At 56.0% G+C, this 12,234-nt stretch overlaps 1 protein-coding gene across 1 annotated transcript in view; it reads left to right on the top strand.

The window, feature by feature from the left end:
• The first annotated feature begins 6,498 nt into the window (after positions 1–6,498).
• Positions 6,499–12,234, top strand: part of NPTXR (neuronal pentraxin receptor) — a 29,420-nt gene continuing 23,684 nt past the window's right edge. The window contains exons 1-2 of the mRNA XM_038756082.1: positions 6,499–6,601; positions 9,730–10,649. Coding sequence (XP_038612010.1) covers positions 6,499–6,601; positions 9,730–10,649 — 1,023 coding nt within the window. The remainder of the gene's footprint in view (positions 6,602–9,729; positions 10,650–12,234) is intronic.

Here is a 12,234-nt window from a genome sequence, read left to right as displayed (position 1 = left end):
CGGTTCCTTTACGTTTCGTGTGTGCCGTTCGGGTGTGGCTTGGTTTAGTGTTTTTCTGTGTGCGTGCGTGGGTGTATGTGGTACCGTGGCTCAGAAATTCAAAAAGCGAAGTGGGGGAAGATTAAAGGGAGTGGGTTCACGTGGCAGGCATTGGCTTCCTTTTCTTAGCGCTGTTCAGTGACCGTCTTTTGACCGTTGTCCCGGGGTCCCGAGCGGGGCTGCCAAGTGAGGGCCAAGGAGAGCAGTGGGGAGTCTCGGACGGTGGAACCGGCCCTCCCCTCCGGTCATCGCAGGCAGAAAACCAGGTCCTCTCCCCGAACGGGGACTGTCGGCCTTCCGTCCGAACTCCCGAGAGGACCTCGGCCCCGGGGGCGGTTCCCTGGTCCCGCGGCAACGTGTCCGCCGAGCGTCTGTGTCATTTGTGAGACTTTTTTTTTTTTTTTTTTAAAGGAAAAAGTTGTGTTTTCAGAGGTGATTTTATGATGGAAAAGTGAAAGAACTAGTTTTGCAAAAAAAAGAAAAAAAAAAGAAATAAAGAAAAAAAATAGCGTGGAATTCCCACCTGGAGGGGGAGAAAGAGACAGAGATATTTAAAAAGAAATTTTTTAAAGTCCTATTAATGCAGTGATTGCACAAATTGTAGTGGCAACGTAGGGGAGGCGGAGGGAGGGGGTAAGGAGGGGGGCATTCCTTGGGCGGGGACTTAGGGGACGCCGACCCCGCTGCCGTCCCTGGCCCTGGAATCAGTGCAAGACACTAAATTGCCGCCTTGGCACCCAGGGCGAAAAAAGACCTCCCGATGGGCACGGATCATCGGCTCGGCCCAGGTGATCTGCTTTGGTAGAGTAAGGCAAGGCTGCTAACTGACCTAGGATTCGGCTATATGACCCCTCCTTTCGCCCCATCCCCTTCCCTGAGCCCCCCACCCCACCCCAACCGCCAGCAGAACTCTTCTGAGGGGCCACTGACACAACCCCACCCGAACCCCAACCCCAGGGTCTGGCTGTGTGGCAGGGCCCGGTCAGGATGGGGAGAGTGGTCATTTTGAGACGCGGGAGAGGCCCTGGCTGCACTTCTGAGGAAAAGGCTGAAAAGAGCAGCCCCGGGCTGAGAGAGAGTTGACCAGGCCCCGGTTTCGGGTGGTCGCCTCTCCTTGCGGGGGTCCTGTTCTCCCTGAGAGGGAGGGGGCTGGCTTCTAGTTGCCCGGGCCTCCCTTCTGCCCCTCCTGATCATCATCATCATCATCATCGATCGTATTTATTGAGCGCTTACTGTGTGCAGAGCACTGTACTAAGCGCTTGGGAAGTACAAGTTGGCAACATATAGAGACGGTCCCTACCCAACAGTGGGCTCACAGTCTAAAAGTCTTCACCAGGCCCCTCCTGATGAAGAGGGGCCCAGGCCTCGTCGCCGGGGGAGTTGTGTGGGGTCTTAGCCCCGGGTGTGCGAGGTCCGTGGGGTCCAGCCACGACGGGCGCTGTCTCGGCGTGGGGGTGGCCGTGTTTGAGGTCAGCTTGGGAGCGGGAACGGGAGCCGGCCCAGTCCCCTTCCTTTAGGAACAAGGTGCTACGTCCCCCAGTGAAATGATTTGGTCGGGCGCCCAGCCCCAGGGCAGAGGAGAATGTGTGTGTAGGGGGGATGGAGGGGTTCCTCTTTCTCTCCGTCCTCTGCTGGGCAGCTTCTGTCTGGGGGCCCCCCACCCCGATCCCCCCAAAGTTCTTGCTCTGAGGTGTCTCCCCGCTCTCTCGTGCCTCCGCTCTCAGCTGCTTTTCTGTCTGCCTACTAAGCTGCCACGCAAAAGCTGCAATCTGATTTCCTTTATTTTTATATGTAAAAGACCTCCGTGCCCCCTCTTCTCCCCCCCGCCCCCGACCCCCGATCGATCGCTGTGCTAGGGTCTCCTCCCTCTTCCCCCCTCCGCGAGCCCTCCCGCCAATCGCCCGCCACCCCCTGCCGAGGGGAGCCGAGCCCGGCGGTCTAGGCCGCCTGTGCCAGGCTGGGTGTTAGGCTTTCCGTCTTTGGCTCAGCCGGGAGCCGCCTCGTCTGTGCCTCGGTTTCCCCAACCGCCACCCCAGAGTGGGGGAATAGACTATGTTGGGGGGAATCCCGGAACCATCTGGGTGAGTGCAGCGTGAGAGGATTTGGGAGCTGAGTCCTGTCCGGGGATCCCCTCCCCTACAGGGTATCAAGCATAGGAATCCCCCACCCCCACCCCCCAATTTTCTTAAAGCCCTGCCTAAGGGGGTTGGTGATCCTTGCTCATCCAGCCCGCTCCAGTGACCCCAGGAGAGACCCATCTCCCGATCTTGAGGGCTCCCCAGACCCTTCCACTTCTTGAGTTTGGGAGGGAGGGTCTTCTGGAATCCTCCTTCCCAGGAAAAGGAAGGCCGGGGAAAAGCCAGGCTTCCCGAGGCTCATGGTTAATCATTCAATTAATCAGTGGTATTTATTGAGTGGTTAGTTTGTGCAGAGCTACCTGTACTAAGCATTTGGGAGAGTAGTACGTTACAGTCGGTAGACACCATCCCCGCTCTCCGGGAGATTCCAGTCCAATCGATCAGTTAATGGTCTTTTTTGAGCACTTAACTGTGAGCGGAGCACTGTCCTAAGCACTTGGGAGAGTACAATATGACAGTCGGTAGACACGTTCCCTGCCCACAACGAACTTACAAGTCTCATAGTCCCCAGGTCCTCTGCTGCAGGAGTCGAGACCTTCCCCCGTCCCCCAGACCCTCTTGGGACCCTCCAAGGCGATGGCTGCGATCGCCGCCAGTTCCAGTTGGTATTTATTGAGCTCCTCCTGCCCTCCGTCCAGCTTGCAAGCGCAGGTCTGGCCAGGAGCGGGGGCCATCTCATCAGCCCCAAAGAGAGCTGCGATATCATCATCATCATCATCAATCGTATTTATTGAGCGCTTACTCTGTGCAGAGCACTGTACTAAGCGCTTGGGAAGTACAAATTGGCAACATATAGAGACAGTCCCTACCCAACAGTGGGCTCACAGTCTAAAAGATATGAATTAGCCGTGCCAGGGGCTCTTTAAAGCAGCAGGGCGCAAAGGTAACTGCTCATAAACAAGTGACTTTCCAGGGACAGTGTCATATCAGACTGTTTTTTGGGGGGTTTTGTTCATTTTTTTTTCTTTTCTGGACTGGAGAGATGAGTGTTCTCCCGCGTAATTGACAACTCCTTGGGTTCATCCATCCCGGAGGAAAAGTGTCCCTCTCCTCCGCCTGGGTCCCGCCCTCCCATCTTCCTTCTTTTCCTTTTTTGCACTTCGCTGTCCTAGGATGGGGTGCCCAGCCTGCCCCCCTTCCTGCCATCACCCTAAGTTTCACGTTCTCATGCACTTAGCCCTAGGCCCGTGGGGTCTGGGACTTCTTTCCCCAGAGCTGTAGGAAGGAAATAAATAATTCTGGCCGTTGCAAATTTAAAAATACCACCGTCCTTCCCCCCAACCCCCCCGGGAAAAATCTCCCCTCCAACTGTGAGACGTTTTCTGAAAACTCTAAAATTTGAGGCCTGAGCTTTCGGGCAGTGTCTTCCCTCCTCCTGCCTTGGGCTCTCCCGGATCATCAGGACAGGATCGGAGAGTGAGGGGGTCCCGGGGGGCCCGGAGTAGACCCTCGGTTCTACCCCTGGGGCCTTCCCCCCTTTGGAGACCAGCTTCCAGGGGGGCTCCGGGGCTGCTTTATCCTGCCCTGGGAATGGTGGCCCAGCCCCTCCCTTAGAGGCTCTGCAGGATTTCCCTGGATGGAGTGGAGGTGGATTTTTTTTTTGTTGCGGTTGTGTCTTTTGGGTTTGTTTTTTTTTTTTTCCATTTAAAAAAGCAAAGCAAAACAACCCTAAGGAAATTTGTAACTTCTTTATTATTTTTTTTTAAAGGCACATTTAACGGAAAAAAACAATTGTGCACGGATGAATTCTATATAAACATATATATTATATATATATATCTATTTTTTTTGCAGGGGCGGGGGGGGGGATCTTGTCATTTTCCTTTTCAAAATGAAGTGTGTTCGCTTTGTTCGTTCTGTTCGTTGTTTGAACATCCAGCTCCCACGGCTGGCTAAAGTTTGCTCCGCTGGATAAAGATGGGAGAAACGTCTGGAGGGTGCCGGGGGGGGGGGATCCGGGGAGAAGGAAGGGAGACACCCTCCCCCCCACCCCCAACCCTGGCACCTTTGTCCACTGAACACCCCCTTCCCCTCAACCTCCAGCTGATGTTTTGGGCCGAAAAGATGGTTTGTTCGGGGCTCGTCGCGGGGGGGGGGGGGGGGGGGGGGGGGGGGGGGGGTTGTTTTTTGTGCTAATTACTCTTGTATTCTTGTACATTTTGTTCCTTCTGCTGCTCTTGAATATTGTATCAATGCCAGGAACGGGGAGTTAAAAGCTTTTTTTACCCCCAATAAATTGTTACATTCCGACGTCTCTCTCTCTCTCTCTGTCTCTCCCTTTGCCCCAGGGTGGGTGGGTGGGGGGAGTGCCTGGGGTCTGATTTCTTTGCCCTCTGTTGAGGAGTGACGGTGGGGGCTGGCCTGCACCTCAGCGGCGTCCTCACCCCTTCTCCAGCACGGAGAAGACTGCAGAGCAGTGTCCGCCCTCCAGTCTGGGCTGGTCAATCAATCAATCAATCAATCAATCGTATTTATTGAGCGCTTACTGTGTGCGGAGCACTGGACTAACCGCTTGGGAAGTACAAGTTGGCAACATATAGAGACAGTCCCTACCCAACAGTGGGCTCACTGGGGCTGCCCGCAGGGTGGTCCGTTGCACGGAATTTCTTCATTCGATCGTATTTATTGAGCGCTTACTGTATGCAGAGCACTGTACTAAGCGCTTGGAAGAGTAGAGTACAACAGTAAACAGACACGCTCCCTGCCCACAACGAGCTTCTCCACCGACGGTCGGTGTCAGGCTTCTCCAGGGCCCTCGTTCTCATAGGTGGTTACTGTTTTGGACCCCTGCTCTCCTCCTTTCCTCATCAGTCATAATAATAATGATGGCATTTGTTGAGCGCTTATTATGTGCAAAGCACTGTTCTAAGCGTTGGGGAGGTTACATGGTGATCAGGTTGTCCCACGGGGGGGCTCACGGTCTTAATCCCCATTTTACAGATGAGGTAACTGAGGCACAGAGAAGTGAAGTGACTTGCCCAAAGTCACCCAGCTGACAATTGGAGGAGCTGGGATTTGAACCCATGACCTCTGACTCCAAAGCCCGGGCTCTTTCCACTGAGCCACGCTGCTTCTACTGAGCCACGCGCAGTCATTCAATCAGTGTTATTTGTGGAGCGCTCACTACATTTAATACAATAATGTTGGTATTTGTTAAGCGCTTACTATGTGCTAAGCACTGTTCTAAGCACTGGGGTAGATACAAGGCCATGAGGTTGTCTGACGTGGGGCTCACAGTCTTAATCCCCATTTTACAGATGAGGTAACTGAGGCCCAGAGAAGTGAAGTGACTTGACCAAAGTCACACAGCTGTCAAGTGGCAGAGCTGGGATTAGAACCCGTGACCTCTGACTCCCAAGCCTGGGCTCTTTCCACTAAGCCATGCTGCTTCTCTAGTGTAGCGTAGAGTAGAGCACTGTAGTCAGCGCTTGGGAGAATATAATAGAATCAGTGGACATGTTCCCTGCCCATAACTACTCTCAGGCTAGAGGGGAAAGACGGACATTAATATAAATAGTTTATAATATAGGATTTAAAGATAAATACATGAGTGTGGTGGGTTTGGGGGTGGAGCGAATATCAAATATCCAAAAGGTCACCGATCCAAGTTTGTTTGTTGCTATACGATTGAATGAATGAATGAAATCCAAGCGCATAGATGAAGCAGGAGGGAGGGCGGATAAAGGGCTTCATCGGCGGAGGCTTCTTGGAGGAGATAATAATAATAATAATAATAATAATAATAATAATAATAATAATGGCATTTATTAAGAGATGTGACCTTAGTGTTTTGGAAGAGGAAAAAGTGGTGGTCTGGTGTATATGGAGGGAGAGGGAGTTCCAGCCCAGGGGAGGATGTGGGAAAGGGGTCCCAGGCCTGACCTGACTCTGAGGGGCTCCCCTGGAAAGCGGGGTGGGGGTCCCCTGGGAAGGATATATATGTGTATATATACATATATGTGTGTATATCTATATATATATATATATATACCTGTATATCTGTATATATGTTTGTACATATTTATTACTCCATTTATTTTACTTGTACATATCTATTCTATTTATTTCATTTTGTTAGTATATTTGGTTTTGTTCTCTGTCTCCCCCTTTTAGACTGTGAGCCCACTGTTGGGTAGGGACTGTCTCTATATGTTGCCAACTTGTACTTCCCAAGCGCTTAGTACTAGTGCTCTGCACACAGTAAGCGCTCAATAAATACGATTGATTGATTGAGTGATTGACCTCCCTTTCAGATTCAGAATAGTGGGAGCCAGACAGAGGGTCCCTGAGGGGTACCCATTTGCTCCAAGGCTGCCCTGGGATGGAAGAGGAGTTTTGGGGGCCTGAGGAGAGGAGACCTCAGACCTCTGGGGTGCACCTTCTACAGCAGCGACTTATTTGGAGGCTACACAAGGGACAAGGAGGTCAGAGGGAAAACAGCCCCTAAGCGTGGCCACACAACGAGGGGCGGTCTTTTTGTGTGGCCAGCGAGCCCAGAACCATGGAGCCCGCATTGGCCTTTTCGGCTACACACGCGCTCAGAAGGAATTTCACCATTGGCGGAGTCCATCAATGGTATTTATTGAGCGCTTACTCTGCAGGATACCGGACCAAGTGTTTGGGAGAGTTCGATAAAGACCGTGAGGCCCACGTGGGACAGGGACTGCATCCAACCTGATTAGCTTGTATCTACCCCAGCGATTAGTATAGCATCCGGTACACAGTAAGCGCTTAACAACTATTAAAAAAAAAAATGAATAGAGTTGGTAAATACGATCCCTACCTGCAAGGAATTTACAGTCCAGTGGGCTTAACGGTCAATCAGGACTAGGAAAGACAACTAAATTTACCATTAAACCAAGTTCTGTAATTTATATTGTCTGTCTCCCCCTCCAGACAGTCAGCTCATTGTGGACGGGGAATGTGTCTTTTTATTGATACATTGGCCTCTCCCAAGCGCTCAGTACAGTACTCTGCACACAGTAGACACTCAATAAATACGATTGACTGGCTGACTGAATATTCGTGGGGTGGGAAAGGTGAGTGATGGGCTTGGGATTGGCTGCGTGCGGCCAGAGTCCGAGGGGAAGCTATTCGCCTGTCCCGGGATGACGCCCGAGGTCCGCAGGCTTGCTCCGGCGCTCCCCGTCCAGACCAGGATTTTCTCTGACTGTGGCATCATTCATTCATTCGATTGTATTTATTGAGCACTTACTGGGTTCAGAGCACGGTACTAAGCGCTAGGGAGAATACGATATAACAATAAACGGACACGGTCAGAAGGTTGCCCCGCTGAGCCCACATTCCCTCTTCTCCCACTCCCTTCTGTGTCACCTTGATTCGTTCCCTTTATTCACACCGCCCTCAGCCCCAAAGCACTCATGTACATAGCCCTAATTTATTTCTATTAATGCCTGTCTCCCCCCTGTAGACCTTGAGCTCACTGAGGGCAGGGACTATATCTACCAACCCTGAAATATTGTACTCCACCAAGCGCTCAGTACAGTGAGCGCTATACACTGGAAGCGCTCAATAAATACGACTGAATGAATTTGCTTCTACAGCTACTCCGTGCCGGAACCCCTTTATTCCCACCCACCTCTGGGGGACAGTCCTCAATCCCCTCCTGGATCGCCCGCTGTCCCCCATACGAGGCCCCAGCCCGAGTAGGCCCCTCGGTGGTGTTGCTTGGCCACCGGAATAATCTAGATTCCTCACTCCCCTGCATCAGTCCAGGACTGATTTCTCACCCATTGGCCTAGCGCGGCCCCTGCAGACCCACTGTGTCCTGCCCCAATCCAGGATGCATTTCCCACCCAGCTCCTCCTCCTGTCTCAGGAAGCCGAGGTTGGATACTGTTTCCAGTTGAAGGGGGTGGTGCACAGTGCCAAAGGCAGCTGAGAGGTGGAGGAGGACTAGGACGTCTCTATATGTTGCCAACTTGGACTTCCCAAGCGCTTAGTACAGTGCTGTGCACACAGTAAGCGCTCAATAAATACGATTGATGATGATGATGATGATGAGACCATTGGGTCTGTCCAGAAGGAGATCACTGGCGACCTGTGAGAGGGTGGTTTCTGTGGAATGAAGGGGACTGAAGCCAGTTGGAAGGGGGTCAAAGAGAGAATTGGAGGAGGGGGACTTGAGCCAACGGGTGGGGAGGAGGAGGGAGGAGCAGGGGAAGGAAGAGGAGGACTAGGAAGAGGGAGGAGGAGTAGGGGAAGGAAGAAGGAGGAGCAGAGGGAGAAGGAGCAGAAGGAGGAGGGGTAGGGGGAAAGGAAGAAGGAGGAGCAGAGGGAGGAGGAGCAGAAGGAGGAGGGGTAGGGGGAAGGAAGGAGGAGGAGCAGAGGGAGGGGGAGGAGGGGTAGGAAGAGGGAGAAGGAGGAGCAGAAGAAGGAGAGGGAGGAGTATGGGACGGGGGGAGCAGCAGAAGAGGCAGGAGGAGCGAGGAGGAGTAAAGGAAGGAGGAGGGGGAGTGGAAGAAGGAGAAGGAGGTGCAGAAGGAGAGGGAGGAGGGACAGCAGAAGAAGCAGGAGGAGCAGAGGGAGGAGGGTGGGGGAAGGAAGAAGGAGGGGGAGGAGTAGAGGAGGAGGGGCTGGGGAAAGAGGGGGGGGTAGGATGAGGGGGGGGAGGAGGAGGAGGAGCAGCAGAAGAGCAGGAGGAGTAAACAGGAGGAGGGGCAGAAGGAGGAGCAGAAGGAGGAGGAGGGGTAGAAGGAGGAGCAGAAGGAGGAGGAGGAGCAGAGGGAGGTGAAGCAGGAGGAGGAGGAGGAGCAGAGGGAGGTGAAGCAGGAGGAGGAGCAGCAGAAGGAGGAGCAGAGGGAGGTGAAGCAGGAGGAGGAGGAGGAGCAGTGGGAGGAGGAGGAGCAGCAGAAGGAGGAGCAGAGGGAGGAGGGGTGGGGGAGGGAAGAAGGAGGGGCAGGGGGAGGAGGAGGGGCAGGGGGAGGAGGAGGAGGAGGGGTAGGAAGAGGGAGGAGGAGGAGCAGAAGAAGGAGAGGGAGGAGTACGGGACGGGGGGAGCAGCAGAAGAGGCAGGAGGAGCAGAAGGAGAGGGAGGAGGAACAGCAGGATGAGCAGAAGAAGGAGGAGCAGAGGGAGGAGGGGTGGGGGAAGGAAGAAGGAGGAGCAGAGGGAGGAGGGGGAGGAGTAGAGGAGGAGGGGCCGGGGAAGGAGGAGGGAGGGGTAGAAGGAGGAGGAGCAGCAGAAGAGCAGGAGGAGTAAACAGGGGGAGGGGTAGGAGGAGGAGGAGGAGGAGGAGGAGCAGAGGGAGGCGGAGCAGGAGCAGTGGGAGGTGGAGCGGCAGAAGGAGGAGGAGGAGGAGCAGAGGGAGAGGGCTGGGGGAAGGAAGAAGGAGGGGCAGGGGGAAGGAAGGAGGAGGGGCCGGGGGAGGGGCCGGGGAAGGAGGAGTGGGGGGTAGGAAGAGGGAGAAGGAGGAGGAGGAGGAGGAGGGAAAAGAGGAGGAGCAAGGAGAAGGAGGAGCAGAGGGAGGGGAGAAGCAGCAGAAGAAGCAAGAGGAGCGAGGAGGAGAAGGAGAAGGAGTAGGGCAAGGAGGAACAGGAGCAGGAGAAGTAGCGGGAGGAGGAGGAGCAGGAGCAGGAGCAGGAGCCGCGTCCGTCCGGAGCAGCGGTTTGATTTGTTGGGCGGCGCCCCCCGCTCCCTGGTCGGTGGTCGGTGGCCGGCGGTGGGTCCCGGGCGTCGGCGTCGGCGGCCCCCCCCCGGCCGCCCCTCGGCGCGGTCCACGCTGAAGTTCCTGGCGGTGCTCCTGGCCGCGGGGATGCTGGCCTTCCTGGGTGCGGTCATCTGCATCATCGCCAGCGTGCACCCCGCGGCCAGCCCGGGGGCCCCCCCACGACCGCCCCCCGGGACCGCCGGGGCCTCCGGGACCGCCGGGGCCTCCGGGCCCTCCGGGCCCCACGGCGCCCAGAACCGCTCCGGGACCCGCCACCGCGACCCCAACGCCCCGCCGGGCCCGACGCCCAGCCTGGGGGCCCTGCACGGGCCCGGGACCCCCAACCGGGACCAGGAGCAGGAGGAGGGGGAGCCCGGGGAGAAGGAGGAAGGGGGGACCCCCCCGCCCCTCTTCAGCCGCTTCCTCTGCACCCCGCTGGCCGCCGCCTGCCCCGGGGACAGCCCCACGGCCCCAGCGCCTCGGAGGCAGCGCGAGCTGCGGGCCCTGCAGGAGCTGCAGCAGCTGCAGGCGGTGCAGGAGTCGGTGCAGGAGTCGGTGCAGTCGGTGCAGGAGCTGCAGAGCGCGGCGGAGCAGCTGCGGCTGACGGCCCTGCAGCAGCGGGCGCGGATCCGCGCCGACCAGGAGACCATCCGCCAGCTGAGCGCCCAGCTGGGCCGCTGCCACAGCGGCCTGCTCCTCGACCGGGCCCTGCAGGACGCCGCCCCCGACTCCCCGCCCCCGGTCCACCTGCGAGCCCTCCAGGACGCCCTCACCCACCTCCAGGACCGCATCCACAAGCTCGAGGTGAGGGGCGCCTCCCCCAACACCCACCCCCCCCCCCCCGCCCCCCGTCCGTCCGGCCCGTTGGCCGTGTGCGCAGCGCGCCACCAATCAATCAATCAATCAATCGTATTTAGTATCAATCGTGTTTACTGTGTGCAGAGCACTGGACTGAGCGCTTGGCAAGGGCAAGTTGGCAGCGCTTGCCGTGTGCAGAGCACTCCACCAATCAATCAATCAATCATATTTAGTGAGCACCTGCTGCGTGCAGAGCACTGGACTGAGCGCTTGGGAAGGACAAGTTGGCAGCGCTTGCCGTGTGCAGAGCGCTGGACTAAGCGCTTGGGAAGGACAAGTTGGCAGCGCTTGTCGTGTGCAGAGTACTGGACTGAGCACTTGGGAAGGACAAGTTGGCAGCACTTGTCATGTGCAGAGCACTGGACTGAGCGCTTGGGAAGGACAAGTTGGCAGGGCTTGCCGTGTGCAGAGCACTGGACTGAGCGCTTGGGAAGGACAAGTTGGCAGCGCTTGCCGTGTGCAGAGCGCTGGACTAAGCACTTGGGAAGGACAAGGTGGCAGCACTTGCCATGTGCAGAGCGCTGGACTAAGCACTTGGGAAGGACAAGTTGGCAGCGCTTGCCGTGTGCACAGCGCTCCACCAATCAATCAATCGTATTTGGTGAGCGCCTAGTGTGTGCAGAGCACTGGACTGAGCGCTTGGGAAGGACAAGTTGGCAGCACTTGCCGTGTGCACAGCGCTCCACCAGTCAATCAATCGTATTGAGTGAGCGCCTACTGGACTGAGCGCTTGGGAAGGACAAGTTGGCAGCGCTTGCCGTGTGCACAGCGCTCCACCAATCAATCAATCGTATTGAGTGAGCGCTTACTGTGTGCGGAGCACTGGACTGAGCGCTTGGGAAGGGCAAGTTGGCAGCGCTTGCCATGTGCACAGCGCTCCACCAATCAGTCAATCATATATAGTGAGTACTTACTGTGTGCAGAGCACTGGACTGAGCGCTTGGGAAGGACAAGTTGGCAGCGCTTGCCGTGTGCACAGGCAGCACTCCACCAATCAATCAATCATATATAGTGAGCACTTACTGTGTGCGGAGCACTGGACTGAGCGCTTGGGAAGGCCAAGTTGGCAGCGCTTGCCGTGTGCACAGCCAGCACTCCACCAATCAATCAATCATATATAGTGAGCGTCTACTGTGTGCGGAGCACTGGACTGAGCGCTTGGGAAGGCCAAGTTGGCAGCGCTTGCCGTGTGCGCAGCACTCCACCAATCAATCAGCCGTATTTAGTGAGCGCTTACTGTGTGCGGAGCACTGGACTGAGCGTTTGGGAAGGACAAGTTGGCAGCGCTTGCCGTGTTCACAGCGCTCCACCAATCAATCAATCGTATTGAGTGAGTGCCTATTGTGCAGAGCACTGGACTGAGCACTTGGGTAGGACAAGTTGGCAGCGCTTGCCATGTGCACAGCCAGCACCCCACCAATCAATCAATCATATATAGTGAGTGCTTACTGCGTGCGGAGCACTGGACTGAGGGCTTGGGAAGGACAAGTTGGCAGCGCTTGCCATGTGCACAGCCAGCACTCCACCAATC

Source organism: Tachyglossus aculeatus, chromosome 14 (assembly GCF_015852505.1).
Source record: "Tachyglossus aculeatus isolate mTacAcu1 chromosome 14, mTacAcu1.pri, whole genome shotgun sequence".
Classification (NCBI taxonomy): Eukaryota; Metazoa; Chordata; class Mammalia; order Monotremata; family Tachyglossidae; genus Tachyglossus; species Tachyglossus aculeatus.
This window is presented reverse-complemented; position numbering and strand designations above follow the sequence as displayed.